Raw genomic sequence first — 27,242 nt, 5'->3', positions numbered from 1 at the left:
GAAATTCGGTGAACTTTTGCATGCTACTCTCGCCATTAGCTTTCGACAACTGCCTGCACTTCGATAAACCGCAATCCGGGCATGCCGCATCGACAGCATTGATATCAACCAGACAAGTCCGCTTGAACAAAAAGAACAATATGGTATGTGTATTCACCACCGCTCTTCCCCATGTTTATACATCCTAAGCCTTCTTCTCGGCCTCCAGCTCCCGCTCCGCCTGCTGATAGTACTTTGCCGTGTCCACACCGTGCTGCGAGTGGTTCACAAAGTTGAACCAGGGAACCACGCCCATAAACAGCGCCGAGTAGCGACTTTGTCGCGCCGCGACGCCCTGCATGTGCGGCGAAAGCTGGGACTCGCCGTACAACGACTCGCCACGCTTGACCTTGTCGACCATCTCGCGCATGTCCATCTCGACCTCGCGGCGGTTCTCGGTGGCGCCGTAGAATCGGACTAAAACAAATCGTCAGCTCTGCATTCCAAAAAAGGCCCCCCTCAATGCTCCACGATAGAGGCGGAAGCTGCCAGGCGAGGGTAGACGCACGGATCGAGCGCTGGTAGAAGATGAGGAAACCACCAGTGATACCAATCGCACCCGCCAAGCGCATGATCTTGGGGAAAGCGCCACGTCCAGCGTGCGACGGCGCAAACTTCTCGACGGCGTACATCAGGCCTGGTCCCGACAATGCAGCGAGACCTCCGACGGCGTAGTCTGATGTCCTGGCATAGCCGATAACGCGCTTGAAATGGCTGTACAAGGTCAGTCTCAAGCCCCTCTCCAATTGAGCGTCGCTTCAGAATCGCTCCTCGCAGGTGTCGCTTCGTCTCGCTCGTTCGGGGGGGACATACGGGTCATTGTCAATGAGCTAAATCCCATTCGTCAGTCTCCATCACCGGCCATTGCGCGCCCAATCGTGGGTGAAACGTACCGGATAGTCCGCGTGGACCGTCTTGCTTGGCCCAGCGAAGGTCTTTTGCGGCTGCTCGGTCGCCATGATGCGTGACGTGCGTGGGTTCGTGGGTCTCTTGTCCGTAGGAGTGTTCCGGTGATGGAAGTTGGACGGAGCTGCACTCGACGTTTGGAGTGGATCGGTCATGTGATGACGGTCACGTGCCCGCGCCTGTCCTCCCGACGCGTCCCCCACCAAACGCGTCTCCGTCATGGCCACTTTACACGGTCACGGATAGTACAAGTCAACACATTCAGATCGACTTTGAACGCCGACTTTGCTTTCATCAGGCCAGCCAGTTCACTCGACGTTGCGATTAGATACCGGGCAATTCAAGAATGCCTGCCGCCACATCGAAACCCGTCGATGATATCGACAATTACGACGCCAACCTTTCAGACGATCCATTCGCAAGTCCGAGTCCACCATCCAAGAAGCGCAAATCACCCTCTGGCGACGATGCCCTCGGTCTCGACGCTGAAATCAATGTGCAGAAGCGCGTGCGCGCACCGACCAAGAAACTCGACGAAACCCTCCTCTTGTCGCCAGCTGGCATCCCCAAACTACGATCACGTGCCAAACACCTTAAACTCAAAGGCAAGGGCCATGAATGGGGCGACGCGAACAGGCTCTTGGTCTTTTACCAGAATTGGCTCGATGATCTCTATCCCAAGGCACAATTTCTTGATGCCCTAGGGATGGTGGAGAAGTTGGGACACAAGAAGCTAGTCGCAGGTCAAAGAGGCGAATGGATCCTAGAAGGGAAACGAAAGGAGAGAGGCGGTGACGACGATGGCGAAATGCAAACCATTGAAGAGCTGGACGCACAGGTCAACCCAACCTCCAGGGCTAAGACACCTGTGGGGGATCGTGGGGTGCCCGACGATGCGGATCTGTACGACGCTACGCCGAGTAGGCATAGAACAGTGCCGGTGATGAACGAGCCGGATGAGGAAGACCTGGCCGCATTAATGGCAGAGTCAGAGGCGCAGGACAAGCCAACACAGACACTACCTTCGAGACCACACGAAGAACCCGACGGCGATGACTTGGATGCTTTAATGGCGGAGGCGGAGAATCACGATGCAGGGGGGAACGGTCCCAGCGCCTCAACCCAAAAGGAGCAAAACCACGACGAAGACGAGGCTGCGATGCTGGAGATGGAGGGCTGGTGAAGAGCATGGCATGATATACCAACGGCGTCCCATACTTAGCGATCTGACTTTTGCTGCGTTACGAAGAAGCAGCCATATTTAAATTACACATCACGAATAGAATCAACAGGCAATGACTGTCAAGATAATGATGGGTAACGTGTACAAAGTACAGTTTTAATTCAATGTTTCCGGGACTATCTTCGTCCTCCTCAACGCCAGACGCCTTGCCTATCCGTCCCCTAGAATTCATTGGTCACATTATTGTTCCCGGTCCCAACGACTCACCCGCCGGACCAGACCTCGATCCAAATACATCATTTCAACCTGCCGTGACCTTTCCTCCCTACGCTCTGTACTGAGAGCCAACCGGCGATCGTCAACGCAACGCCATTACAGCTCAACCTTCATTAGTTTGACAAGTGTGTTCCAAGCCAGCGCTCAGCCACGACCATGGAGACTTGGAGCGATCTCGTTAGTATCCGCACTTGCCATCAGCGTCGCGATCCACATTAATAGGACGCGCCAGCATAGGGCTGCGTGATACCGTCAAGGCCGCTGTAGTCGTCATCAAGGTCCGGACCGGGCAGCGAGGCTGTGAAAAAGTCCTCGTCGAACGATGTCAGGGAGCTGTTGCAGGCTACGTCTTCGAACAGCTGGAAATCCTCCTGCTGCGGGAGCAGGTTGCTCGTGTCGGTAGTGTGGAAAGTGTCATCGGGGCCAAAGATGATGAAATCGGCTGCCTCAGGCACCGCAATGGACGGTGTTGACATGTTTGTTTCCGAGGGGCTTGGGTCGGCGAAGACCGAGCGGTTTTCGCTGGGAATCGTTGACTCTGGCTTGCTCTCCACTCCCGATGGCACAGCAGGCCTTGTCGGGGGAGTCACACAATACCGCTGCAGGGTATTGTGCCACAGGAGTGGAAGGAAGCGAGTTGTTGATTTCCATCAAAACACGGGACTCGGATCGACCGGTTTCGGGCGTCTCATCGGCGTGGTTCGTGGCCGGCGAGGATTTCGGAGAGAGCTCTTTCGGGTTGACAGTCACCTCGGCGGCGCGGAAGGGCTCGACGTCGGAGGCGATCTCGGGGTGCTTGGCCTTCAGCTGGTCCAGGAACTGGAGCAGTGAAGCATTCTTGGCCACCGCTTGATCGTATTGTGCTTGGAGTGCCTGATATTTGCCCTGCAGCGCGTCGTTCTCGACGGCGAGCAGTTCAGACTCCTTGCGCTTGCGCTCACGGGATGATTGCGCGGCGCGGCGATTGCGAAGGACGCGTTCAATTCGACGCTGCTCCTTTTCATCTTCGGTCTTGGCTCGTTTGCGCGGGGGCAGGGAAGTTTTGGGCTCGGGCAAGACCTGTCCCCAAGTCTTGCGAGGCTTCTTTGCAGGTTTGTCATCCGCAGAGTCCTGACTTGCCCTCTTGTTGCTGTTGTAGTCTTCTTGTGACTGTGGTGTGAGAGGCAGAGAAGTCTCGCGGTGAGAGTCAGGTGTCGGCGGCTCTTCGACCTTGAGCGCCATGGTTTCTGGGAAAAGTGATGTGTATGAATCGCCGGCTACCGATATGAGGGACTCGGCCGGTGAGTACTGGGGGTTGGCCATGGTTGATGTATATAGGGCGCGTTGCAGATTAGGTAACTTTGGTATTGTGGGTGACGTTGATGTTGGGGTGCCCAAGCTTTAAATAAGTATGTCCAACTTGGGGCAGCGCGGCCTGTAGTGTCGCTGTAGGCAACTAAGTTGAAGTGACGACAAGTATAATGCGGGTAGACGGAAGTTTATGACGGTACTTTGCCGATGAGTCACGCTATCCAAGGTGTGGGAGCGAACGACTGTGGAATGAGGACGGATGAGCTCGGTCAGGTCAAGTCAGGTGACGGGCAGTTTCATGAGGCCTGTGGTGAGATAGTCGAAAGGACAAGTGTCAAGAAGTGCTGCCGTCTGCCTGGCTGAGTTGCGGGTGTGACTCGATGGCGTGGAGGGAGGGAGTCGCCCATCTTTATGGACAGGTGGCCGTTTGAATGGGGCCCACGGAGGGCGGGTCCGTCTTCTGGAGGGGGCTCAAGGGGGGGCCAATCGCTAAGCCAAGGCCGCCCTTGCACCTGGAACATTCCAATGGAGGCACAGGAAGTGTCAAAATAAGACGAGTGCTCTTGCGCGCTTCTAACCCGGAGTCGTGCTGCACTTAATTTGCCGCTATCCCTTCAGGGGCTACCACGCCCCGTACCGGTCGCTCCTTCTCCTGGTCCTGACACAGGCCCTTCCACCTTGAGACTTGCGAGTTTCCGTCAGCTCATTGACTGCGCCTTCCATCATTTACGAGCTTCATCATAAGGTACCTTACATTACCTGAGGCACGCAAAAAGATGTCCACGCTACCAAACTAGACCTATTGATAACGTTCATCGCCTTGCCTGACCTTGATTGCCAACTGCTTCTAGGAGGCTCCGTACGCTGGCTGCATCTAAGAATCAACTGATCGATCTGGAACGGAGTGCAACGGCCCAAGACAGCTCGCACCACCCAAAGGGGGAAGATGGGGCCAAGCACGTTGCATCCCTCGAAGCTATTCAAGCTGAGGCCGTCCCTCCATTAGACATTGCCGCCCGGCGTCCCGATTATGAAAGGTGCCGAGCATCTTCCACAATCTTAACAACCACTGGTCCCGACACCAATCAACGATCCTCCGCTAGGCCGTTTAGTCACGGCGAGATACGACCCGGGTATTATGACTTTTCTCCATAGAGGCGCAGGATGCTACGCACGAGTCGTCCGAGTCGACGACAAACAGCGTCCAAAGCAAGGACACACGTTCCGCGCTATGCACGTAGACATCACCCCACAGGTCTCAGGATCGCTAGGACGCTCCCACGCAACAAAAAGTCCCCCAAGTATGACAACCATCGAGATACGTAGCGTAATTGCGACTGAGCATTACACAGTTGAAGCCTGCTAGGCAGGCACCTAAGATCAGGCACCTAAGCTGTAATTATAGGCATCATCCTCCGTTCATTCATGACAGAAGGACGTAAGAGGCTGATGTTCATCGTCGGATTCAACGCTATTGATTGATTCACGATGCTCCACCAACAAGTCCACTATACGGAAGTTGGAACGAGCGCCCTGACATTCCGTCAATAATGCTCCACATGGGAGGAGGCCCGGCTGCCGCGCTTCAAGACGCGGTCGCAAGTTGATTCATTCCACTCAGGATACTCCGTAATTAGATTGTCCATCAATCACGTTGCCAATTTTGCGAGCGACCGTCCTTCAGGTTGTTCAAGTATTTACAACCCTATTACGGAGTACAGTAGCAGTGCAGTCCACTGTGCAACCCAGGCAGAGCCACCAGGCTACAATTTTCTTGTAGTGAAACGAGGGCTGGACCCTGATCGTCTCTTCGAAACGTCGCTCCGTCGTATCGCTCGAGGGGCTGCCTAGTAGTATGTGCCGACCTTCTATAACAGGCAATGTCACCTCTCTTCGTTCCGTGATGTTCGCTGCTGCCTCTTCGGGCAAAGCCCCATCTCTGGGGCTGGGGAGTCTTCCATGCTCTTCTCCCCCGCGTGAGACGAGCATGAAAGAGACCTTCCAAGATGAAGATCCGGGGAAGAACCTTGAAAACGGTACTCAGGAGGCAGTCATCGAGAGTAACCTTAATCAATGCCGGTCGGGCGGGGTGCTACCATCACTCTCACCAAGTGAACGTCCAGCGCAATTTGCCTACATGTATGCGCGAACGGTTCCAGAGTCACTGACAAAAAGGGCGCAACTATTGGAGCTAGGTTCTGAGAAATATCATTGACAATCCTTCATTAGCCAGCCATGAAATCAGGCGTCAACAGTCTAGCCTTGCCAGCCTCAATACTTGACACTCGTCTCGTGCCATACAACAGGATACACTTGCCATGCGTCCATAACGTCAAAGCACAGGATCCCAATTGCCGTTCTTACCTTTCACGATACCTTGGATCTCGCTAGTGACCCAGCCTCCATAGAAGTCTCCGGGTTGGGCCTGCACCTTCTCGCCGTCCACAAAGCAATCCCAGGGACCAGCATAAAGACTCAGATATCCTTTAATGCTCTCAAACCCGTTCGTGGGGTTGTCGTATGACCAAATCCTGTTGGAGACTGTGGTGCCGGAGCTCGGGGATGTGACAGAGTAGTAAGTAGCCATTCCTTTCCACTCGCAGTATGTTTTGCGATTGAGCTTCGTCAAGGGGATTTTCATGGCTGAAGGAGGCAAGTAGTAGGCTGTCTCATTCGTTAAAAGATGCACAGGATTTTCTCTCAAGTACCTACTCGGGGGGTGATGCGTCTCTAGAACCCAGAATGCTTCGTTCGTCTCGGCAATGTCTTGTCCCTCCCAGACGACTCGTACATGTCTGGAGATCTTCTCGAGCTTTGGGGGGCGAGGAAATGATTGCACGTTCATGGTTGGTTTCGAAGACATGTTTCTGGCGAATCTCTTCAGCATTGCATGAAGAACTTGGAGGTAACTACACGAGTTTGGCGGCAGTCATGTTGGTCCGCAGATAATTATGAGGAGGGTGTAGATGTACTCGGGGAGTCATGAATCATCGTGCATTCACCACTATGGCCAACTCAAAAGCCACACAACTGTCTGTATTATATTCTCTAACTGCGCTTGAATAAAGACAAATGATTCACATGCATCGTTGAGAAATACCCAGGAACACACTCTTGAATGCACACTCATCAAAATGTGGACATGTAGGGTAAGTGAAAGCAAGTGTGGCTGACAAGGTAGTGAGCAGTGGCTGTGGCACCTTATTCTTGGCGCTGATGATAGTTGCGTCACCCGTGTGGCGCCTCTCCATGTGCATCCCACCATGCTCCCCATCCTCCTCCCCACTGGCACCTACGAGCCCCATCTTCAACGATCGACTTCACCTCATCGAGAATCGCTCGCAACATTAATATCAGCCTCATCAAGTCGCCGGCATCCGTCAGGTCGCGACTTCACAAATACGCAGCACCCGTTCGCCTCCAACACCCCTCCCACCACCCACAATGTCGAACCGTCAAATGGCTCGCGACATGAACGTCGAGTTCCAGGCCCGCTTCCAAGCGAAGCAAGCCCGTCGCGAAGCCCAAAAGGCGGCCAAGCAAGATCCGGTCCTCAAGAAACAGATTCAAGAACTCCTCAAGAAGGGCGAGACGCAAAAAGCCTACCAGAAGGCCAAGATGCTGCTCAGCAAGCAGGCGCTCGCTAGCCAGATGGACCAGATCGCCGACATGGCAGAGCTGAACGCCAGCCAGATCCAAGCGAACAACGCCATGAACAAGATGACGCACATGATGGGGCAGAGTTCCAAGGTGATGAATGTGGCGCAGAAGAATGCCAACCCGGAAAAAGTCAGTGGCCGGCGAATGGATACCACGCTCAGACGGATCGCTAATCGATGCAGACTCTCCTCACTCTCGAGCAGTTCAAGAACCAGAACGAGGAGTACGCTATGAGCAACAATATCTACTCGGACGCCATGACGCAGTCCACCTCGGCGCAGGTTCCCGAGGATGCTGTACACGAGCTCCTGGGCAAGCTGGCCGACGACGCGGGCTTGGAGCTGAGCAAGGAGCTGAACCAGGCGACCCCCGCGAATGCAGAGCCAGCCGGCGCGGAGCCGACTGCAGAGGAGGAAGACAAGCTGCAGCAGAGGTTGCGCGCTCTGAGGGCATAGACACATCATTTTCTGGGACACAACGGCGTTCAGCGGGTAGGCGCCTAGGTTTGAATGGATTGGATTGCACATTGCGGGAATGATTGCGTATAACGTTTGTGTATGTGAATGATTACAACATGGTTGTGTTTTTATAGGCATTTACTGGAAATGCCGCATGGCTTATCGAAGCAGCCAGCCATTCGTGACTGTCAACATGATGGACTGGGCAGTGGTGGAAGAACAGCATCAGGATATTTCTTCATTTATCTCAACAGACCCTCTACATGTACAGACTCGCCACTGCAGTGATGTCTCTCTTGATCATCTCCTGCGCCGTTTGCATCTTCTGGTACAACTCGGGATCGCCCACAATTCTCGCTGCGTTCTTCACCTCACGGCACGTCTCGTCCAGTCGTGTAATTGTGCGCACGATTGTGCCCTCCAAGACATCCGTCAAGCCAGTAATGTTCTTGAAGGACATACCCCTCGCCCACTCGTAGACAACCTCCATGATGCCGAAGCGCGGACGCGAGACAAAGTCGTTGCTGTCCTCTGTGGACTGGATCACTTGCAGCCTCGTCTGGACATCGTTGACCTTTTCGGAAATAGCAATGATGGTCTGCCTGCCCTTCTCAAGGTTGCCCGTCAGAACAGGTTCAACGTCTGTCTTTTCTTGGAAGACAAAGGCGGATAGCAACGCGGCGATTTCAGCCGGCTCAAACTCCGCCAGTACGTTGTCGAGAATCAGCTCTGTCAGGACTAGCTCATCGCCAGAGTGAATCTCGCACGCAACCTTGCCCTTGAGCTGAATACGTGTCGCATCGTCAATGAACCCCAGTTCTTTCAGCACTTGGACACGCTGCTCGTAATCGGGCAGCAGCTGCAGGTTCTGATCAGAGAGCGACTGCTTGAGCTGAGAAATGTGCTCCTTGATGAGCCACTGGTCGTGACACATGGCGTAGTGACGGAGGAAGGCCTGGCAGCGAATGGAGGGCGAGTTCATGATCTTGTCCACCAACGCGACTCTCTTTTCCATCAACTCTTGCAGTGCCATGCTCTTGATCTTGCCGAAATCCATCTCGTCCCAGCGATCGTCCCACGAGCTGCACAAGTCCATCAGCCTCCTCTCGGCGTTTTCTCTAGCTTCACCTCCTTGGAAGATGAAGGGCAGAATGTCCTTGGTTACCCAGCGCGTGAGACACTCGACATCGCTCATGGGCACGTGTAGCGTCTTGGTCTTGAGCTGTCGCTTGGTTTGCGGTAGCTTGTGAAACATCTTGCGGAAGCCCGGTAGGAAGGGCAGACTGTCCGTCCCGTCACGACGCTCGCGGTTCGGCTTCACAGCGCAGACATGGAGAGTAGGGTCCTCGGTAGTGCCTTTCATGCTGGCCCCATCTTGCAGAAGGATACCAACAGTGCGAATACCATCCCAGTTGAAGACAATGAGGCGCTGCTGCTGGAACATTCTCCGTCCGATGGGAATACCCAGCAAGCCCTTGTATAGCTCAAAGGTCAGCTGCTTCAAGTCCTGGGCGGCTTGATGGCAGTCATCCATGTGCTCGTCGCAGATTTTGCACGGGTCACGCTTGACCTTGGCCAAGTCAGCCTGGGCCAGCTTTACATCTTTCTCATGCTCGGGCAGCAACTGTTGTGTAGCATGTTCCGAGAAACTCCGCTTGATCATCTCCTCAATCTTGAGAGCTTCTACGCGCAGCAAGTTGAGGATCATGTTGTAGGTCAGCCTGAACTGTGACCGCAGCTTAGACGGTTCGCCCAGGATCATGTTCCTCAGATCAGAGACGGGTGGCGCATCGTCACCTCCCGGAGGCACAATGATGACAGAGCCGACAGTGTCGAGACCACGTCGACCGGCTCGACCAGCCATCTGCGTATATTCGCCCGGAAGCAAGTTGCGGAATGAGTGTCCGTCGTGCTTCCTGTATCCGGAGAAGACGACTGTTCTCGTGGGCAGGTTCAGACCCATGGCAAATGTCTCTGTTGCGAAGAGCACCTTGACTAGAGTCTCTGCAAACAAGATCTCCACAATCTCCTTCACGATGGGCAACAGTCCACCATGGTGAACGGCGATACCACGGCCCAGAAGATCTCTTAGCCTGATGATCTGGGGCAATACCCTGTCCTCGGGTTTCAACCGCGCAACTGACCGTTCAATGATCATGTGGATGTGACTCTTCTCCTTGGCTGTGCAGAAGTCCTGGTTGCTCAGCGCGTCCGCGTTCTCCTCGCAACGCTTCTTGGAGAAGACGAAGATACATGCTGGCAAAAGATTCTGTTTCCGCAGAAATTGAACGAGATGTACCCAAAGGTTCTTGTCCTGCGCAGCAGATGTGAAGCCACCCTGTCGTCCGGTGCGGCCCATATGGCCTGGTGCATGGCTGGCTCGGGGAGGGCCGCCGCCTCCTCGGCCACGCTGGTTGCCGCCTCTTTGCGGTGGACCACCTCGTCCTCCACGTTGTTGCGGTCCTCCTCTCTGTGGTCCGCCTCGCTGTCCGCCCCTCGGGTTGCCACCTCGCGTGGCGACAGTCTGCTGGTTCGCATCCTTGTCTTTGCTCTGAATGGCGTGATGGGCGTCCTTCCAGCCCTTTTCAATGAACTTCTTCTCGTGGTCGACGATCTTGTGGATGTTTTTGTTGGCCCACAGATAGTGCTCGAGCGGTACTGGACGTTTAGGTGTCGTTATAACGTAAATGTCCTTCTGTTTTGTTCGACCCACCCACGATGCGAACTCGTACGTATTGGGCACCGTGGCTGACAGCAAGATTAGGGATATGTGCTCCGGCAACATGATGATGACCTCTTCCCAAACAACGCCTCTTTCGTAGTCGTTCACATAGTGTACCTCGTCAAAGATAACAAACTCGACATCGCGGATAAGATCCGCACCACGGTACAGCATACTCCTCAGAATCTCCGTGGTCATGATCAGGCAGCTGGCCTCGGGGTTGATCTGCACATCACCTGTGAGAATACCCACTTCGTCGAAAGTCTGCCGAAAGTCGCGAAACTTCTGGTTACTCAGGGCTTTGATCGGAGAAGTGTAGATGGCCTTTGTCATGTGTCTTGCCGCCAACGCAATGGCATATTCTGCCACCACAGTCTTACCAGCTGATGTATGTGCTGCCACGAACACAGAGTCCCCGCTTTCAAGATGATAGACGGCTTCTTTCTGGAAAGTGTCGAGTTCGAATGGCCATTCACGCGCCATGTCCGGAACTAGCTCACGGAAGTTGGGCATAGAATGTTTGATGTCCACCATGTGCGCCCACTCCCTCCCGGCCTTTCTAGCGCTGGAGGCGGCGAGGACCCCATGAGGTTCAAGTGAAGGAAACTCGTTGGGTAAGATGTCGTCAATGTCGTCGTCTTCGTCCTCGGCATCTTGCTTGTCGTCGCTGGGCGTGCCCGTCTCCGAATCGTCTTTGCTCTCATTCAAGTCGTCAAGAGCCTCAGGATCTTCCTCAAGCACCTCCTTCACAGCGTCTGCGTCACCTTGGTCCAACTTCTTTCTCGAAAAGTCGATACCTCTGTCGAACCCCGGTGGGATCGATAGTAGACCGCCCTCAGCTCCAAACTGAATAACCCTGTCGAGCTTGCTTTTGCCGTCGTTGCCCTCACCAGTAGCACCACCACTGTGAATCTGGTCCTCTAAAGCGGCCGTCGCCTCGATGCCCTCTAGACCACCGGGTGCAAAGGGAAAGAAGCCAGCCGCACCCCGGACAAATTCAGCTCTGCTGGCAGGCTTTCGCGAGAAAGAGGTTGAGCTCTTGGCCGTGGCACCTGAAGCGGGGACCGTGACGTTGCGATAGCCTGTGACTCGACCTTCCAACCCATGTCGCTGAAATCTAGTGACAGTCCGACTCTGCGTGGGGGCAAGTTTGAACAGCGACGAGTAGTCTGTCTCATGATCCCATCGCTGCTGTAATTTGTTGAGCCATTCTTCCGAAAACTCTGTCGAGGGCGAGAGAAACGTTTCCTCTAGCCGGTGTTTGAGCTGCTCAGGATCCTGCGAGGATGTGGGCGCCGATCGTGGGCCGTTCTCGAGAGACTGCTCCTCAAGAAGGAGATCGTCTATGGACCCCATCTCGTCCGGTCGCAGAACAACCAAATACCTGTCTTGCGGCAGAGTGGAAATTGTGGGAAGGCGAGTGTAATGGTGAGTTGAGGTTCAGAAGTGAAAGGCTGCCCCACCATGAGCTGAGGTTAACTTGAGGTTCTGGGTTTTACCACAGTGGAAGTACTAGTGTGACGTATTCTAGTACGTAAGGTACTCTCTTTTGCAACTTGAGCCACACATTCCTACAAAGAACTGTCCTTTATCACAGTGAGAATGGTGCATTCACTTGGACATGCTTTCCCCCCCACATCAATCGTAATTCATCACTTCCCCCCAGGAGTCTAGTTCCCCAGCCATTTGGCCTCTACCGTGACTCATAGACATGGATGTCTCGATATTATGTGCAAGGAGAATGTACAAGCCTGAATCAACTCCTTAGTACACAATGCTTCCCGATCGACAAAATTACTATCGGGGCCGTAATCGTCCGTACCGGTAAGAATGGGCGTAGCAAGATCCTGCTACTGCAAAGGGCTGGTTGGGCTCGTCGGCTCTCGTTGATGGCGAAGGGTGGAATTTGGCATCAGCTGATGGCCAGTCACGAACAGCCTGACAAGGCAGAGACTCCAGTTCACATCTGGTTCAGATGGGGCCTGGCAAGACCTTGGGAGCACATGACATCGATACAAGGTCGGTGAGCCACAGTAGACATAGGCGGATGTTGATGTGTGTACATGGCAGTGGAATACAAATACAGGTCCCATCCTTTCCCGTCTATATAAAAAAAGAAAAAATAACAGACTGGTATGCCTGACCTACTAATGGCTTTCCGTTTCGCCATGTATTCTTCTTCGCTCAACCCTCTCCATTACCCTTCGACTTCCTTCCTTTCTTACACGCGAAGCAGCTTGGCGGCGTGGTCCTCGATCAGCTGCTCCGTGGGGAACGACATCTCCTCGAGCTTCTGGGCGTAAGGAGTAGGCACCTCAGCACCAGTGACACGCTGGGCAGGCGCGTCAAGGTAGTCGAAAGCGTACTCCATCGACAGAGCCAGGATCTCAGCCGACACACCGAACATGGGGTAGCCAGACTCGACGACCATGAGACGGTGGGTCTTCTTGATGGACTGGATGATGGTCTCGACATCGAGAGGTTTGACGGAGCGCAGGTTGATAACCTCAGCCTCCACGCCGTACTTCTTCTTCAGGCCCTCGGCAGCAACCAGGGCCTGGCCAACGCAGCGGGACAGAGACACAATGGTCAAGTCCTTGCCGGCACGCTCAATCTTGGCCTTGCCAAAGGGAATGACAAAGTCGTCCTTCTGAGCAGCCTCGGACATGGGGAACGATTGGCCGTACATGAGCTCGTTCTCGAGGACGCAGACGGGGTTGGGGTCGCGGATGGCGGCCTTGAGGAGACCCTTGGCGTCCTCGGCGCTCCAGGGCGAGACGACCTTGAGGCCAGGAATGCTGCCGTACCAGGCAGAGTAGTCCTGCGAGTGCTGGGCAGCGACACCGGCAGCGAAACCGTTGGGACCGCGGAAGGTGATGTTGCAAGGCTGGATACCGCCCGACATGTAGAGGGTCTTGGCGGCCGAGTTGACGACCTGGTCGATGGCCTGCATGGCGAAGTTGAAGGTCATGAACTCGCACTGCTATCGTTAGACAATGTGTTCCTGGGGGCGCTGATAAGGTCCACACATACCACAGGGTGCAGGCCACTGAGAGCGGCACCAACGGCCAGACCAGTGAAGCCAGACTCGGTAATGGGGGTGTCGATGACACGCTTCTCACCGAAGCGATCCAAGAGACCCTTTGTGACCTTGTAGGCACCGTTGTACTGCGCAACCTCCTCGCCCAGGATGAAGACCTTGGGGTTGGCCTCGAGCTCCTCAGCAAGAGCCTCGTTCAGCGCATCACGGACGGTGTACTCCTTGACGCCGGAGCCATCGGCGTACGCGCGGGTCTGCGAGGCGCCGTAGTAGGCGTTGCGTGCGAGGGCAGCGCGCGAAACCTGGGCCAGCGTCGAGGTCGAAGGGGCGATGGGAGCGCGAGGAGCGGCGGCCCGAGTGAGGCGCGCGGCCGGTCGGAGGATGCGGGACATGCTGCGAGAGGAGCGTCAATCGAACGCAGCGGCGGGTCTAGGGGAGGTGGGAGAAGACAGATGAGGGGATTGACGATGAGGTTGAGGATGGAAAGGACCTGTCTGGCTGGCGTTTGTCGCTCGCCGTCGTGCTGGGAGGGAATTTCCGGAGGACGGGCAGGGCAGAGTCGGAGCTTCGTGATTGGCGCTCTCAACTTTTTTTCTTGGGGGCCCGTGCGTGGAGCTTAGGGGCCTTGAGCGCTGAAGCTGCTTGGTGCTAGTGGAGGAGCGCCCTGTACGATGTCGGTTGAATCCCGGCCGAGAATTGTTGGGACATCTACGAGCAGCAGTCTTCGCTTGGGCTATCTGGATTTCATGCAGATGGATCGTAAAGTTGGTGCATTATCGATACAGGAATGGTATCATTGATGCCCATACAGGCGACTCTGGATGAGCTAGATCCCGTCGGTGCATTTTGGTCCCTCAATCTCTGCTGAAGCAGGCGAGATGGCGCTTATCGATAGCGATAATCCAGACAGAGCTTCACGCGTTCAGGGGCTCCGATTGCGGTATCTACGAGTACTGTGCTTCGTAGGCTTGCTCAAGCAGCAAGGACGGATAGCTGTTGTACAGAAAAGAGGTAATTATCATTGATTAAAGTATGTATGCTGCAAGCCGTCTACACAAGCTCATGTCTCATCCGCTCTAAATCATGCAACCCTTTTCCCAATCCTTTTCCTTTTAACTTAGTTCCCTGCACCCTTTACTCGGGCTTGCGGCCAACCATCAGGTACATGGGAGTGAAAAGGTTCTCCTTGCCACCAGCAACCAGGCAGTCGGCAGCCCACGCCAAGCTGTCGGCAGTCTTCTTGGTGCCAGCAGGCGCCAGCCTCAAGGTCTCCATCAAGCCGGCGAAGCTGTGGGCCACGGCACGGCCAACGTGTGTCATGCGGAAGATGGTGAAGACATCAAACACGGACTGGATGTACTTCATGTCGCCAGACAAAGGCCAGTACCAGGGGAAGGGGTCATCGCGGATGGCCATGTCCTCGTTGCGCAGCAGCTCGAAACCAGCAGCCTTCATGGCCTGCAGGGCCTCCTCGACCTTGCACATATTGGAGATGCCGTCACCCTGCTCGATGCCGAGACGGATCTCGCGGTGGTGCAGGTTGTCGTTGTCGTACTGGTCGGTCATGAGCCACTCGTACACACCAAAGGTGCCGCCGGGCTTGAGCACGCGGTAGATCTCGCTGTAGATGCCCTCCAGGGTGGGGGCGTGGACAGTGGCCTCGATGGCGTACACGGCGTCGAAGCTGTTGTCGGGGAACGACATCTGCATAAAGTCGCCCTTGACGTACTGGAGCTGGTTTGACAGACCCTCCTTGTGGGCGTAGTGCGTCGCACGCTCAATCTGGTAGTCGTTGTTGTTCAGACCAGTGATGTGAGCGCCAGTGAACTTGGCGATCTCACGGGCAGGCCCACCGACACCGCAGCCAACGTCTAGCACGCGCATGCCTTCCTGGATGCCAATGGCGTGGGCGAGGTAGTGCTCGTGGCGGGCGATGGCCTGGTGGAAGGGCTCGCCGTAGGCGAAGCGGCAGAAGTGGAAGGACTGGCCCCATCCATACTCGTAAAGATCGGTCGCCAGGTTGTAGTATTGCCTGGTCAAGGTGGCGTACTCGGCTTGACGTTGCTATCGAGGCATGTTAGCGCATACCCCTCCATCGAGCGGTCTGGGACGACTCACAGCACGGGTCTCTGCAGTCTCGTCGGCAGCGCCCTTATTATCCCAGTGCTTGAAGTACTCGTCGACAGCAGCGCCCTTGGCAGAGGCGCCCTTGGAGAACATGGCAGCAATGCCGCCCCTGGCCTGGGCCGACTTGCCGTGGAGGGCCTTGTTGAAATCGGCATCGCGCTGGTGGTTCTCCTTCTCGAGGTTGGACATTGTGGAGGAAGCCATGATGACAGCGGAGATATAGAGTTGTGCAGTTGATGCAAAAAGGGGAGAATGGGGGTGTGAGAGTTGTTGGTGGTCAATGGCACTGTCAGGAGGCTACCCGGACTTTTTATCTATTACTGCGTCGCTTGCAACCTGGGAATTAACACCAATTTCAGACGACCCCTTCTGGCCCCTGGATCTCGTTCGATCTTGGGACTCTGCCGAGACACTAGCCTCTAACTAGCTTAGTGGCTGCCAACTCCGCCCCTTTGTAGCAGGCGGTCAAGACGTACACGAATACGAACGCGAATCAGGCTGCATCGTTTTCATGTGAACGCGCCGCCCCCACCACGATGCACTGTGGAAATTGAGTGTTGGAATGCCCCGAGTCTGCAATTTTCCATGCTCTTATCGATAAGCCACGATCATCTGGGGACTGCTGAATAATCACAAAACAACGTCAGTCGGGCTGAAGTCTTTGGGCACGCCACATTGCGCAAGACTGACTTTCTGTCGCCAACATTAGCATCAGCGCGCCGTCGAGATGCCGCCTCAAATCAAGCAAGATCTGAATCGCTCAGGATGGGAGTCGACCGACTTTCCATCCGTGTGTGAAAACTGTCTACCAGACAACCCCTACGTGAAGATGTTGAAGGAGGACTATGGCGCAGAATGCAAACTGGTAGGTGTTCCCTGTCTGCAAGTCTGATGACATATTTGCTAACAAGCCAGTGCACACGACCATTCACAGTCTTCGGGTGGAACGCAACGCGGTCCGCCGGTCGCAAGCAACGAACCAATATCTGCCTGACATGCGCCCGCCTTAAGAACTGCTGCCAGTGCTGCATGCTCGACCTCTCCTTCGGCCTTCCCATTGCCATCCGTGACGCAGCTCTCAAGATGGTCGCGCCAGGCCCACAGTCCGAAATTAACCGCGAATACTTTGCCCAAAACAACGAGAAGCTTATCGAAGACGGCCAAGGAACGGAGGAATACGAAAAGACCGATGATAAGGCACGAGAACTATTACGGAAGCTGGCCCAGAGCAAGCCGTATTTCAAAAAGGGACGCGCCGTGGACGAGGCCGACATTGCTGCCGAGAGGAGCGGTGATGTTGCTGTGGGGGCGGGCATGGGTGGACCAGGTCCGATCCGAACACGAGACAGCCGCGCAGCTGCAGCCGCGGGTGCGAAGACGACCATGTCGGGGAGGAGTCGACAAGCGTTCCCCAGCGCGGCGCAGCTCCCTCCGACGCCTCGCGATTACATGCCCCCGTCCGATCCCAAGATCATGTCGCTGTTCGTCACGGGTGTGGAGGACGACTTGCCGGAGCACAAGATCCGAGACTTCTTCAAGGCCTTTGGCAAGATCAAGAGTTTGGTCTGTTCGCACATGTCGCATTGCGCATTCATCAACTACGAGACGCGTGAAGCAGCCGAGAAGGCGGCGGCAGCGTGTCAGGGACGGGCCGTTATTGCTGGGTGCCCTCTCCGAATACGATGGGGCCAGCCCAAGGCCATTGGCAACATGGATAAGCAGGAGCGCGCCCAGATGCTCGGTGATGCGAGGGTACAGTCCAGGGCAAGGCAGGGGGGCCAACAGAAAACGATTGAGGGAGGGTCATCGTCGTCACAGGCGAATCCTATCCCGAGTACGGTGGCCGCGCCGCCGGGCGCAGAAGATACACCGCAATATGCGAGCCTGGCTGGAGACTAGGCCGCAACAGAGTGAAGCATGGCGCAGGGCGTTTGGGTTACATAGAGAATTTGGAGCATGGCAACGTTTGGCCTCTGTAATACAGGATGTATGTCTATCCGAGATATGGCATGGGTATCGTGATGTTGTACATGTTATACAAGCACGGGTGGCTACTACTGAGATTGGCAGCACCCGGCGCCACCAGTCTTGCCCTTCCCAGCCGTTTTGATGCTCTCGTTGTCGCCTCGCTCGGTGTCCTTGTGTATCCGAAGTTCTGCTGGTTAGCCTTCCGTAACGTGGCCGTCCCTGGAGAGGAACCTACTGTAGCTGTTCTCGTCGCCCTCGGTCTGCTTTCCTTGCACAATGTTCTGCCTCAATATCTGCGCCACAGACTGGGCGTGATCAACGGCGGCCTGGAGTTCGCTTGGTTCGGAGAGGGTCGATCGCTGGCGGAATTCGTTGCGGATCTGTGTCTGGGCTGCCGAGAGCACGGGCGTATCGCCTGTATTGTGAGCTGCGGGAGTCTATGACGGTTTGCAATTGTTCGTACCTTGGAAGGCGATGCGAGCGGCACGCATCAAGTTTCTGTAGGCGGCGAGTGACATGGCGCTGGTGTGAAGGTGCTGGATTGATAGAGTACCCAGAGGTTAAGTTCGTAATGCTGGAAAAGTTATCGGCTGCCATTAATCGCAGCGCTTTGGCCTACCCTGTACGGCGCATGCTCTTGCGTGCGGAAGGCAGTAAATAAATATATCTCACTATGACCATAAGATGCTAGACAGCATTGAAAATTCGTAATCATGAAATCACTGGTAAAAAAAAAGTTCAAACAAGAATTGTAGCATGATTTGGTTGATTGCCAGGTAAGGTTATGTTGAAACACATGCGATCGTGGGTTTGCCTGTAGTTCAGGAAACTTCCCAGTCACACACAATAACTCTAGTTCTACGACGGGAGAGCAAGAGACTTGTCACCCAGTGGCAATGTCTCTCCGAGCCTGAGTCGAAAGGTTCACAATCTCAGTAATGATGCGCAGCCCCTGATTTTCCAGATGCTCATCACCCACGCCATCGCTATACCACACTGTCTCGAAGATTTCCACACCATCCGTGTCCTGGCCATAGTCTTCCCCTTAACATCACGCGCCGAAACCTTCAACACCAGGATACATCCTCTCGACGCGCGTGATGCAGTGTTGGCGGCGTTGTTGGCCTTGTCAGCAAGGGGGCTTGCTGACCATGCGCAGAAAGCACCCGGCGGTCATGTCACGGACACGAGAACTGTTCTTGCGCATAGAGTGCGATTTGCGGCCAGGACTGGAGCTCTAGCTAGCCAGAACCCTAGCATTTATCGGGGTCTGGGTCATATTGGGTGGCTAAAGTTTAAGCAACAGGGAACGCCCCTATTCTCTGATCAACTCCGCCAGTCAACATGTATCCCCTGATGGGAAGAAGATGCAAATAACATCATGTAGGGGGTATGCCGTTGTTATTGACTCATCAAATTCAACTGTTATAAATAGCGGAATATTAATTCACGTGATGATACTACTATGTACAACATCAGATGAATGCGTTAGGCTTTCCTAGCCCTTCGTTCGTGGAAGCATCACTAAGTGCTCATTAATTTATTATTTCGTGTCACTCGTGTGTGACTCTCTTTGCCATGACCTGACAACACCATCGCTATGAACTCAAGCATTCTTGAAGCCAAGGATAAGGCCGCCGCGGCCGTGACCCCTATCCTTGAACAGCATGGCATCCGGCATGCCTATATTGGCGGTTATGCAGTCAACGTTTTGGGCCACGATCGCCAGACCGACGATATTGACATCTTGATCGATATCGAAAACGACAAACCAGCGCTCCAAAACATGGCCCAACTTCTGTTGGATGCAGACACGAGATTCTCTCTAGTGACTTACAAGCTCACCTTCACCTGCGGTACACATCGTATTCCTATTGAGACTCTACCAACAGGAGAGTTGGGTCTACCCCGCGAGATCAAGACGATTCAAGTCGGCGAACGTTAGTGATGACTTGGCTACCTCTGGGGAAAAGTATTGATCAAATGCTAACCGCATAGATATGATACCCATCCTGCAACCCGATATTCTGATTCTCACGAAGATCAAGCGCTGCGTTCACTACATTGGTTCCACTCGACCAAGATCTATCCGAAAATTTGAATTTGATCTTTTTGATATCGTCTTCTTGCTGGGATGGCTCAAGTCGCATAACCAGACGGTTGATTTCGACGCGTACAACACCCCTGACGAGAATAGAGGGCGTTTGTATGCGGCGGTGAAAGATCTTGCAGACTACTGGCAAGATGATGCCTATAGCGAGGAGATGGAGTTGCTACAAGCTACACTGTCACAAAAGGACCGAGAAATATTGAAAGTATAAGGTGAACTGCGGACAGGAACATTGTCATCGCGGCAGGGCAGTCGTCTATACCAGACCACTCTAAGCAATACCACGCACATGAATTGAAGCAATGGTAAATGTTGAAAAACAGAGTCTGATCCAAATAGCCAGGCGCAATGTTCAGTCAAAGTCTCTTGTTTCATTTTCATTTGATGTTATAGTCGACTGCGCGCATCCGTTTGCAGCTGGCTGGCTGTCTTCTTTGGCACGGAGAGACTTATATGGCACCCCTTTTGTCACGACATCCGCCAAAGAACTCGCGATCCATTCTTCTCCTGGTCGCATTCTCCAGGAATCAATGACTTTGCGTGCATGCGCCAGCTCAGACTTTTCACTTTCTGACAGGGGAACATCATTGGGAATGATTTCCTCGTAATCACCCTCATAGGAGCAGTCGAACAATGCATAAGCCATTAAGCCTGCCAAGTCTCGAATAATCTGTTTTCGTAATTGGCTGAGACGTGTAGTCTCTGATGCGATTCGCACCAGAGCCGCGCTCATAACGTCAAGAGGAACGGTCCATATTGGCGTTGGTGGCGACGAAGGTCGAAGACTGGGAATACTGTCGCGCTCCAACTCGTCTAGATCGACATGGGCCCACGAAGTAGGCAGTACGACCAGCCTGCTATGACGGCTCTGGGATTTAGACAGGTCGCCTATGATGAATCGTAGTGCACAGTCGGAGTACTCGCAGGTCAACCCAGGAGATACATGGAGGTCGTCCGCTAGCTTGCAGCCCTCTTCTAAGGCGATCGTCCGAACGAGAGGAAGCTGGTGATCTGGCACCAGGAAGGTCAAATCCTGAGTCTGTCAGAGAACAAGCTGATGAAAGCTCTCGGGAGAACTTACCAGGCCAGTGGTGAGAGGACATCCTAACCGACGTAGGGCATTCTGGTCCCATTCCACGAGGTCTATCTTGGCAGCAGCGAAGCGATCGAGGAGTGACTGGACTTTCTGCTGGCAGTGCTCCATTATGCGTAGGAGAAACAAGCCGCCAAAAAATTGAGATAATCGATTTGAATAAGTCGAGGGTTGACTTTCAAGTTCACTTCAAGCCTCCGTGTCGTGTTAGTGAGTGAATGAGACAGGCTCAACAAGGTTAGACACAGTGTTGGTAGAATGACGCACCGTCCAGCATCCGCCCCCACCCCCACCTAAAAAAATATTCCAAAAGCCTCAGGCTCTTCGTCCAAGCCCAGGTCCTGTCTTCATCACTATCACCATCATCAACCGTCACGATGGCCCTCCCTCTCCTCCCCGCAGACTGGTCCGCGGACAAGGACTTCAAGCGCCTCAACGCTTTGTCCTCCGCTTCTGAGCGCACCATTGAGCCCGTTGGCCCTCACTTCCTCGCCCACGCCCGCCGTGCTCGCCACAAGCGCACCTTCTCTGAGGACGACCGCATCCAGGCCCAAGAGAAGGCCCGCAAGACCGAGGATGTCGACGATGGCGAGATCTCCGAGCCCGAGGACCCCATGGACCTCCAGCGCGAGGCCAAGGACTGGAAGACACAGGACCACTACAAGATCCTCGGCCTCAGCAAGTACCGCTGGAAGGCCAGCGAGGACCAGATTAAGAAGGCTCACCGCAAGAAGGTCTTGAAGCACCACCCCGACAAGAAGGCCGCCCAGGGCTCCACCGAGGACGACCAGTTCTTCAAGTGCATCCAGAAGGCTACCGAGGTCCTGCTCGACCCCGTCAAGAGGAGGCAGTACGACTCGGTCGACGAGGAGGCCGACGTCGACCCCCCGACCAAGAAGCTCACCGGCAAAGACTTTTACAAGGCGTGGAGCAAGTTCTTCAAGGCCGAGGCGCGCTTTAGCAAGGAGCATCCCGTCCCCACGTTTGGCGACGAGAACGCCTCCAAGGAGCACGTCGAGGACTTTTACAACTTCTGGTATAACTTTGACTCGTGGCGCACCTTTGAGTACCTCGACGAGGACGTCCCCGACGACAACGAGAACCGCGACCAGAAGCGCCACGTCGAGCGCAAGAACGCCAACGCCAGGAAGAAGAAGAAGGCCGAGGACAACATGCGTCTGCGCAAGCTGCTCGACGACGCCTCCGCCGGCGACGAGCGCATCAAGAGGTTCCGCCAAGAAGCCAACGCCGCCAAGAACAAGAAGAAGGCGGACCGTGAGGCGGCCGAGAAGAAGGCCATTGAGGACGCCAAGGCCAAGAAGGAGGCCGAGGAAAAGGCGAAGGCTGAGGCCGAGGAGAAGGCCAAGGCTGAGCGCGAGTCGTCCAAGAAGGCCAAGGAGGCGGCCAAGAATGCCGTCAAGAAGAACAAGCGTGTTCTCAAGGGCAGTGTCAAGGACGCCAACTACTTTGCCGAGGGTGACGCGAGCGCCGCCCAGGTCGATGCCGTGCTCAACGATGTCGACCTCGTGCAGGGCAAGATTGACCCTGATGAGATTGCTGCGCTTGCCAACAAGCTCAACGGACTCAAGGTCTCGGGTGAGATCAAGAGTGTCTGGAGCGACGAGGTCAAGAGGCTTGTCGAGGCTGGCAAGCTCAAGGAGGGTGACGCCAAGACTCTTGCTTAAGCGGCTACTTTACGATGAAAATACGACGCAGATAGATGGCGAGGGGATACATAGATGAAAATTATTATGAGTATGGAGTGTGACGATACCTTTGGTGCCCTGTATCCATGCAATGCGCGAGTAATTAAACCTAACGTTAGGCCTCCCGATCCAAAGACTGCCCGAGCACCATTTCCCAGTAAATACCCCTTTTGGCAATCAACTCCTCGTGCGTGCCCATCTGCACCACCCTTCCGCGCTCAAAGACGACGATGAGATCCGCATCACGAATGGTGCTCAGCCGATGCGCCACGGCCACCGTCGTTCGTCCCTCTGCGGCGCGATCGAGAGCCTCCTTGACGATTTTCTCAGACTCCGTATCCAGCGCGGAAGTCGCTTCGTCGAGGAGGAGAAGACGCGGTTGGCGGATCAATGCTCTGGCGATAGCGATACGTTGTCGTTGGCCTCCGGAGAGGGACAGCCCTTGGTTGCCACAGGGGGTACCGAGGCCATCGGGCAGACTAGAAATGAAATCCCAGACATTCGATTGACGACATGCATCGATCACCTCGTCATCTGTCGGTTCCCGGTCTTCGATGCCCAGCGCGACATTCTCCCGTATAGACCCTTGGTAGAGCACGGGCTCTTGCTGCACAAGCGCGACGTCCTTTCGATAGAAGCGTCGGTTGAGAGTCTTGATGTCATCCTTGTCACTCGATATGACGCCTGCGGTCGGGTCGTAGAACCGCTGTAAAAGGGCAATCATGGTGGACTTGCCGCAGCCACTCGCGCCGACAAAGGCGACCATCTTCGAGCTCTCAATGTCCACGGAAATGTCTCGGAGCACTTGCAGCTTGGGTCTCAACGGGTATGCAAATGCGACCTCTGTCACCTCCACGTGCGTGCCCTTTGCGCTCTTCTCGGCGTCCTGGCCCTCGTCGTCGTCCGGAGCATCCTGAAGGAGACGGTTGCGTCTCATGGCGAAGATGTAGTTCATGGCCGTGCGTGCCTTGGTGATACTGGTGGTGTACTGGAAGAATTGGGCGGCTGACTCGCCCGAAAAGACGACGGCAATGAAGACGGTGTAGAAGATCCCCGTAGAGTACTCGCCCGTGCTCACGAGGCGTCCGCCGTACCAGAAACCGAGCGCCATCACCAGGAAAGAGATACTCTGACTGAGGGAGTAAAACAGCATGCGCCACCCTAAACCTCCGATGGACTTTGCGGCGATACCCTCCAGAGCCGATCGGTACCTGGAGATGATGGCGGACTCGAGTGCCAGTGACGATACAGTCCGGATAGCGAGAACAGCCTCGGACGCAAGTCCGCTGGAACGCGAGAAACGCTTCGCCGTGTCGTCGTCGAACGAGAACTCCAGCCGGATCCTGACATACCCCGAGGCGACGAGGACCGGCAGCGCGCCCAAGGCAAGGACCAGTCCCAGTTTCCATCCGTAGACAATGGCGAGAATCGAGCTCGACAGCAGGTTCACAATGTTGATCAGGAGAAGCGCAATGTTCATTGACACAAGCTCTGTCAGACTCGTCGGCTCAGCGGATAGTCTCGATACCAACGCACCCGTCGAGTGCTCCGGCTGGTCAAAAAACAGCATATCCTGACGCAGCGTGTCGTTGAAGAGCTCACCCCGGTACCGTTTCATGACATGCTGCGCAACGACGTTGGACAGCCACCCTGCCACGGCGTAGGCCACCAAGTTCCCGCACGCAACCACAAAGAACATGAGACTGAAGAAGTTGACCCTGGATACGTCAATGGTCTCGAAAGCCTGCATGGTCTTGGCGAAGAGCACGGCGAGAGCGGGATACGTCGCGCCACCTGCGATGCAGGCGATGGCCACGAGAAAGTACGCCCACCAGAGTGTGGGATTCTCGGCGAGGATCAACCAGAGGCCGTGGAAGAGGGAGTATGATTCTTCATCTTTGATGCCGAGAGGCCCGCCTGCGCTGGCGTTTGTCGAGACGGTCGTCAAAGGTCTGTCCAGGTCATCTTCATGAGCGTCCGCCTCTGGCCCCGAGTCTTCTTCAAGAGTGCCAGAACCCAGGTCCTGCGCCTTGACGAGACGCGCATATGCTCCATTCTGTGCGGTCAGATTGTCGTGGCTCCCCTGCTCGATCACTTCACCCTTTGCCATGACAATGATATTGTCCGCGTCCCTGATTGTGCTCAGGCGGTGCGCAATGACGACCATGGTCCGCCCCTTGGCGACATTGTTCAACGCCAACTGCACAATTTTCTCGGCCTTGGGGTCCAGAGCACTCGTAGCTTCGTCTAGCAGCAAGACCTTGGGGTTGGATATGATGCTCCTTGCAATCACGATGCGTTGCTTCTGACCCCCTGACAAGGAGGCACCGCGCTCGCCAATCACGGTATCGTAACCCTGTGGGAGATCAGAGATGAAGTCGTGGGCAAACGCGGACCGGCAAGCGTTCTCTACGCGGGCGCGCTTGTCTTCATCTGAGATTGTGGAAAGGGGCGTGCCAGTCAAGCCGTCGACGATGTTTTGGTAGATTGTCCCACTGAAGAGGGTGGGCTCTTGCTGTACCAACCGGATATTCGTCCTCAGCCACTGCAGGTTGAGACTCTCGATTTCCTGCCCATCGAGTGTGATGCTCCCTGCAGAAGGCGTATACCATCGCTCTAGCAAACCAAAGATGGTACTCTTCCCGGAACCACTGGCACCAACCAGGGCGGTCGTCTTGTCAGCGGGTATGTCTAGATCCAGACCGTGTAGAACAGGGACATCCTTTCGGGTGGGATACGAAAACTTGACATCTCGCAGCTTGATATCACCCTTGAACCCATCAATGGTGGCACCCTCTGTCGAAAGCGAGTCAATGTTTGATTTCCGGTCGATGATGGCGAAGATGTCGGAGGCCGCGGCGGTAGCCTTCGAGATGGCGATTGTCTGTGGCGCGATCTGCGTCAGCGCCTGGGCCGCCACCAGCACGGCGAAGATGACCGTGACGACTGTGCCTGGTTGGGTAATCTCGCCCTCGGAGTACATCCTTATGCCCTGCCAGAAGGCGAGGGCATAGCCCGCAAAGATACAAAAGAACTCAACAGGGAAGAGAATAGCATAGATGAGGGACTTGACGGCACCGACCTGCGCCGCCTCTTCGAGGATGGCGTTGAACCGACGTGTGAGCTTGGGGAATGCCCAGAAGGCATGGGCTGTGCGGATTGTGCCAAAGGCTTCCTCGGCGAGGGAGCCTGACTTGCCATAGATGTCAAACATCCGATACTCCACGCCCGTGTCCCAGATGACACAAATGATTGTGACGACAATATTGACAGGGACAATGGCGATGACAATGAGGGTGAGCTTCCATTGCACGGCAAAGGCCACCACAAACGCGGCGACGAACTGCGAGATGGCTTGAATGGTGAGACCAAGCTTCTCAGAGATGCCATTGTTGATGAGATTGCCATTGGTGGTCACCTGTCCGGAGACTGAAGAGCTCGGTGAGTCAAAGAAGGACACCTCTTGGCGGAGGAGGGACGTGACGAAGGCGATGCGCAGTTCCTTGGTCGTCCGTATAGCGGTGAGGTTGATCAAGAAGGTCCAGATGTAGGTGGAGATGAATTTGCCGATGAAGAGATAGATAAAGTAGAGGCTGCTCCCGTGATTAGCGTGTCTCTGCGGAACAAGATGTAACAAGTAGCAACACACCTGTGTTTGTCGACCTCACTACGATAGCCACTAGGCGACAGCTGACCCGTGGCAAACTTGTTGAAGACGTTGATGAATTTGCCAAAGATAACATCCATCAGGGGTAGGACCGTGCCGGAGGCGATCATGAAGAACACGGCAATGATGTTCAGGGTCCATCCTCGAGCGTCGTTGTAGGTGAAGACACGCTAATGACCCATGCTGTCAATGTGTGACCGACGAATTGGGGCCCTCAGACCCTCCCCGTGGACGCCACTTACCAGAAAGAACTTGAAGCTCGAATCACTGGCCTTCACTTCTTCCTGCGCTGGCTCTGCCGAGGCGAGAGCTGTGGTTGACGGTGCTGGAGGCCCAGGCGCCTCGTTTCTCTCCTTTTCGCTCATCTCGTCGAAGCGTGGAATTGCATGGCGACGCAAAGTGAGCAATGTGTTACCTGGATCGAAACGACCTCTTTTTTAAATGGCATGAGGATCCACGTCGTCAACAGATGCAGCCTGGACTCCTTCGCCGAAGACTCACAAGACACAATTTACCGAATCCGATCGCTTTGGAGCTCCGCCCAATTGCGCTAGGCCGACTTGAGACGCTTCGAAGCTTATACCGTGGAGGATGCGGTTTTCATTGGTTCGGAAGCGGGAGTCGAGGTTAGCGACCCACACTTCATCCCCCAGTCGAGGCTAGCTCTGACCCGTTTTAGCGTCTCGGTGTCCGCGGACGTCCGCGAGTTCTGCGACGACCAGGATAGAAGATACGGAGTACAATGCACGCACTGCTCAACAAACACACATCATCACAAGGCTGCCTACAGCAAAAGACACGGCCTGACAAATGATCCTCAAACAGTCTTGGCGACGATTACGCAAGCCAACCTTGAATCGTGCGACTCGTGCCGGTAGCCGCGTGGTAACTAACTAACTCGTGAGAGTTGAGTGAATCGCCGGGAGCAAGCACAGCCGCCTTGAGAGCATTAAGAAGTGGCGCAGAGTTTGTTTGGTCCGGCAAACGACATTTGTCT

The 27,242-nt window shown here is 54.9% G+C and overlaps 14 protein-coding genes across 14 annotated transcripts; 5 read left to right on the top strand and 9 right to left on the bottom strand.

The window, feature by feature from the left end:
- Positions 1 to 48: 48 nt before the first annotated feature.
- On the bottom strand, positions 49 to 1,063 carry F5Z01DRAFT_115437 (NADH-ubiquinone oxidoreductase 21 kDa subunit). The gene is made up of 4 exons (XM_046257437.1): positions 933 to 1,063; positions 853 to 869; positions 548 to 753; positions 49 to 456 (listed from the first exon to the last, which is right to left on the bottom strand). Exons 1-4 carry the CDS (start codon positions 996 to 998, stop codon positions 185 to 187), a joined length of 561 nt encoding a protein of 186 aa, XP_046117991.1. The 5' UTR covers positions 999 to 1,063; the 3' UTR covers positions 49 to 184.
- F5Z01DRAFT_116217 (replication fork protection component Swi3-domain-containing protein) lies at positions 982 to 2,490 on the top strand. The gene has a single exon (XM_046257441.1). The coding sequence runs from the start codon at positions 1,292 to 1,294 to the stop codon at positions 2,126 to 2,128; it is 837 nt and encodes a 278-aa protein (XP_046117990.1). The 5' UTR covers positions 982 to 1,291; the 3' UTR covers positions 2,129 to 2,490.
- Positions 2,241 to 4,098, bottom strand: F5Z01DRAFT_655864 (uncharacterized protein). The gene is made up of 2 exons (XM_046263542.1): positions 3,010 to 4,098; positions 2,241 to 2,975 (listed from the first exon to the last, which is right to left on the bottom strand). The coding sequence occupies exons 1-2, from the start codon at positions 3,704 to 3,706 to the stop codon at positions 2,620 to 2,622; spliced, it is 1,053 nt and encodes a 350-aa protein (XP_046117989.1). The 5' UTR covers positions 3,707 to 4,098; the 3' UTR covers positions 2,241 to 2,619.
- Positions 4,099 to 6,026: 1,928 nt separating this feature from the next.
- On the bottom strand, positions 6,027 to 6,557 carry F5Z01DRAFT_636726 (uncharacterized protein; the record flags this gene model as incomplete). The annotated part of the gene is made up of 1 exon (XM_046262229.1): positions 6,027 to 6,557. The coding sequence occupies one exon, from the start codon at positions 6,555 to 6,557 to the stop codon at positions 6,027 to 6,029; it is 531 nt and encodes a 176-aa protein (XP_046117988.1).
- Positions 6,558 to 6,932: 375 nt separating this feature from the next.
- On the top strand, positions 6,933 to 7,940 carry F5Z01DRAFT_115460 (uncharacterized protein). Its single transcript, XM_046257438.1, has 2 exons — positions 6,933 to 7,483; positions 7,537 to 7,940. The coding sequence occupies exons 1-2, from the start codon at positions 7,139 to 7,141 to the stop codon at positions 7,807 to 7,809; spliced, it is 618 nt and encodes a 205-aa protein (XP_046117987.1). The 5' UTR covers positions 6,933 to 7,138; the 3' UTR covers positions 7,810 to 7,940.
- Positions 7,830 to 12,322, bottom strand: F5Z01DRAFT_115531 (NUC185 domain-containing protein). Its single transcript, XM_046257440.1, has one exon. It carries the CDS (start codon positions 11,888 to 11,890, stop codon positions 8,072 to 8,074), a length of 3,819 nt encoding a protein of 1,272 aa, XP_046117986.1. The 5' UTR covers positions 11,891 to 12,322; the 3' UTR covers positions 7,830 to 8,071.
- F5Z01DRAFT_115530 (thiamine diphosphate-binding protein) lies at positions 12,323 to 14,296 on the bottom strand. Its single transcript, XM_046257439.1, has 2 exons — positions 13,568 to 14,296; positions 12,323 to 13,514 (listed from the first exon to the last, which is right to left on the bottom strand). The coding sequence occupies exons 1-2, from the start codon at positions 13,964 to 13,966 to the stop codon at positions 12,756 to 12,758; spliced, it is 1,158 nt and encodes a 385-aa protein (XP_046117985.1). The 5' UTR covers positions 13,967 to 14,296; the 3' UTR covers positions 12,323 to 12,755.
- A 247-nt stretch (positions 14,297 to 14,543) lies between these two features.
- On the bottom strand, positions 14,544 to 16,096 carry F5Z01DRAFT_655854 (CgERG6-2 protein). Its single transcript, XM_046263541.1, has 2 exons — positions 15,693 to 16,096; positions 14,544 to 15,638 (listed from the first exon to the last, which is right to left on the bottom strand). Exons 1-2 carry the CDS (start codon positions 15,903 to 15,905, stop codon positions 14,709 to 14,711), a joined length of 1,143 nt encoding a protein of 380 aa, XP_046117984.1. The 5' UTR covers positions 15,906 to 16,096; the 3' UTR covers positions 14,544 to 14,708.
- Positions 16,097 to 16,214: 118 nt separating this feature from the next.
- F5Z01DRAFT_655851 (pre-mRNA splicing factor slt11) lies at positions 16,215 to 17,689 on the top strand. The gene is made up of 2 exons (XM_046263540.1): positions 16,215 to 16,566; positions 16,617 to 17,689. Exons 1-2 carry the CDS (start codon positions 16,429 to 16,431, stop codon positions 17,598 to 17,600), a joined length of 1,122 nt encoding a protein of 373 aa, XP_046117983.1. The 5' UTR covers positions 16,215 to 16,428; the 3' UTR covers positions 17,601 to 17,689.
- On the bottom strand, positions 17,690 to 18,392 carry F5Z01DRAFT_655849 (uncharacterized protein). The gene is made up of 3 exons (XM_046263539.1): positions 18,133 to 18,392; positions 17,905 to 18,084; positions 17,690 to 17,856 (listed from the first exon to the last, which is right to left on the bottom strand). Exons 1-3 carry the CDS (start codon positions 18,185 to 18,187, stop codon positions 17,756 to 17,758), a joined length of 336 nt encoding a protein of 111 aa, XP_046117982.1. The 5' UTR covers positions 18,188 to 18,392; the 3' UTR covers positions 17,690 to 17,755.
- Positions 18,393 to 19,269: 877 nt separating this feature from the next.
- On the top strand, positions 19,270 to 19,990 carry F5Z01DRAFT_750512 (uncharacterized protein; the record flags this gene model as incomplete). The annotated part of the gene is made up of 2 exons (XM_046267026.1): positions 19,270 to 19,609; positions 19,668 to 19,990. The coding sequence occupies 2 exons, from the start codon at positions 19,270 to 19,272 to the stop codon at positions 19,988 to 19,990; spliced, it is 663 nt and encodes a 220-aa protein (XP_046117981.1).
- A 140-nt stretch (positions 19,991 to 20,130) lies between these two features.
- F5Z01DRAFT_750511 (uncharacterized protein) lies at positions 20,131 to 21,077 on the bottom strand (the record flags this gene model as incomplete). The annotated part of the gene is made up of 2 exons (XM_046267025.1): positions 20,861 to 21,077; positions 20,131 to 20,812 (listed from the first exon to the last, which is right to left on the bottom strand). The coding sequence occupies exons 1-2, from the start codon at positions 20,981 to 20,983 to the stop codon at positions 20,132 to 20,134; spliced, it is 804 nt and encodes a 267-aa protein (XP_046117980.1). The 5' UTR covers positions 20,984 to 21,077.
- A 132-nt stretch (positions 21,078 to 21,209) lies between these two features.
- F5Z01DRAFT_655843 (DnaJ domain-containing protein) lies at positions 21,210 to 22,646 on the top strand. The gene has a single exon (XM_046263538.1). It carries the CDS (start codon positions 21,250 to 21,252, stop codon positions 22,555 to 22,557), a length of 1,308 nt encoding a protein of 435 aa, XP_046117979.1. The 5' UTR covers positions 21,210 to 21,249; the 3' UTR covers positions 22,558 to 22,646.
- On the bottom strand, positions 22,647 to 26,705 carry F5Z01DRAFT_655842 (multidrug resistance protein 1). The gene is made up of 3 exons (XM_046263537.1): positions 26,488 to 26,705; positions 26,228 to 26,415; positions 22,647 to 26,171 (listed from the first exon to the last, which is right to left on the bottom strand). Exons 1-3 carry the CDS (start codon positions 26,608 to 26,610, stop codon positions 22,694 to 22,696), a joined length of 3,789 nt encoding a protein of 1,262 aa, XP_046117978.1. The 5' UTR covers positions 26,611 to 26,705; the 3' UTR covers positions 22,647 to 22,693.
- Positions 26,706 to 27,242: the final 537 nt, after the last annotated feature.

The sequence above is a fragment of the Emericellopsis atlantica genome, assembly GCF_019669845.1.
Source record: "Emericellopsis atlantica unplaced genomic scaffold F5Z01scaffold_14, whole genome shotgun sequence".
Taxonomy (NCBI): Eukaryota; Fungi; Ascomycota; class Sordariomycetes; order Hypocreales; family Bionectriaceae; genus Emericellopsis; species Emericellopsis atlantica.
This window is presented reverse-complemented; position numbering and strand designations above follow the sequence as displayed.

Bases quoted from the DNA above. Each gene is read 5' to 3' on its own strand.
- F5Z01DRAFT_655842 (XM_046263537.1), bottom strand. From the start codon at position 26,610: ATGAGCGAAAAGGAGAGAAACGAGGCGCCTGGGCCTCCAGCACCGTCA. The intron at 26,416-26,487 runs GTAAGTGGCGTC...ATGGGTCATTAG, and splicing joins CGAGCTTCAAGTTCTTTCTG to CGTGTCTTCACCTACAACGA. The intron at 26,172-26,227 runs GTGTGTTGCTAC...TCACGGGAGCAG, and splicing joins AGTGAGGTCGACAAACACAG to CCTCTACTTTATCTATCTCT.
- F5Z01DRAFT_115531 (XM_046257440.1), bottom strand. From the start codon at position 11,890: ATGGGGTCCATAGACGATCTCCTTCTTGAGGAGCAGTCTCTCGAGAAC.
- F5Z01DRAFT_655864 (XM_046263542.1), bottom strand. From the start codon at position 3,706: ATGGCCAACCCCCAGTACTCACCGGCCGAGTCCCTCATATCGGTAGCC. The intron at 2,976-3,009 runs CTGCAGCGGTAT...CCCCGACAAGGC, and splicing joins CACTCCTGTGGCACAATACC to CTGCTGTGCCATCGGGAGTG.
- F5Z01DRAFT_116217 (XM_046257441.1), top strand. From the start codon at position 1,292: ATGCCTGCCGCCACATCGAAACCCGTCGATGATATCGACAATTACGAC.
- F5Z01DRAFT_655843 (XM_046263538.1), top strand. From the start codon at position 21,250: ATGGCCCTCCCTCTCCTCCCCGCAGACTGGTCCGCGGACAAGGACTTC.
- F5Z01DRAFT_655849 (XM_046263539.1), bottom strand. From the start codon at position 18,187: ATGTCACTCGCCGCCTACAGAAACTTGATGCGTGCCGCTCGCATCGCC. The intron at 18,085-18,132 runs GTACGAACAATT...CTCACAATACAG, and splicing joins CGCTCGCATCGCCTTCCAAG to GCGATACGCCCGTGCTCTCG. The intron at 17,857-17,904 runs GTAGGTTCCTCT...GCTAACCAGCAG, and splicing joins GGGCGACGAGAACAGCTACA to AACTTCGGATACACAAGGAC.
- F5Z01DRAFT_655854 (XM_046263541.1), bottom strand. From the start codon at position 15,905: ATGGCTTCCTCCACAATGTCCAACCTCGAGAAGGAGAACCACCAGCGC. The intron at 15,639-15,692 runs GTGAGTCGTCCC...ATGCCTCGATAG, and splicing joins AGACTGCAGAGACCCGTGCT to CAACGTCAAGCCGAGTACGC.
- F5Z01DRAFT_115530 (XM_046257439.1), bottom strand. From the start codon at position 13,966: ATGTCCCGCATCCTCCGACCGGCCGCGCGCCTCACTCGGGCCGCCGCT. The intron at 13,515-13,567 runs GTATGTGTGGAC...TAACGATAGCAG, and splicing joins TCAGTGGCCTGCACCCTGTG to TGCGAGTTCATGACCTTCAA.
- F5Z01DRAFT_115460 (XM_046257438.1), top strand. From the start codon at position 7,139: ATGTCGAACCGTCAAATGGCTCGCGACATGAACGTCGAGTTCCAGGCC. The intron at 7,484-7,536 runs GTCAGTGGCCGG...TAATCGATGCAG, and splicing joins AGAATGCCAACCCGGAAAAA to ACTCTCCTCACTCTCGAGCA.
- F5Z01DRAFT_655851 (XM_046263540.1), top strand. From the start codon at position 16,429: ATGCCGCCTCAAATCAAGCAAGATCTGAATCGCTCAGGATGGGAGTCG. The intron at 16,567-16,616 runs GTAGGTGTTCCC...CTAACAAGCCAG, and splicing joins ATGGCGCAGAATGCAAACTG to TGCACACGACCATTCACAGT.
- F5Z01DRAFT_115437 (XM_046257437.1), bottom strand. From the start codon at position 998: ATGGCGACCGAGCAGCCGCAAAAGACCTTCGCTGGGCCAAGCAAGACG. The intron at 457-547 runs GTGCGTCTACCC...GATTTGTTTTAG, and splicing joins CTTCTACCAGCGCTCGATCC to TCCGATTCTACGGCGCCACC.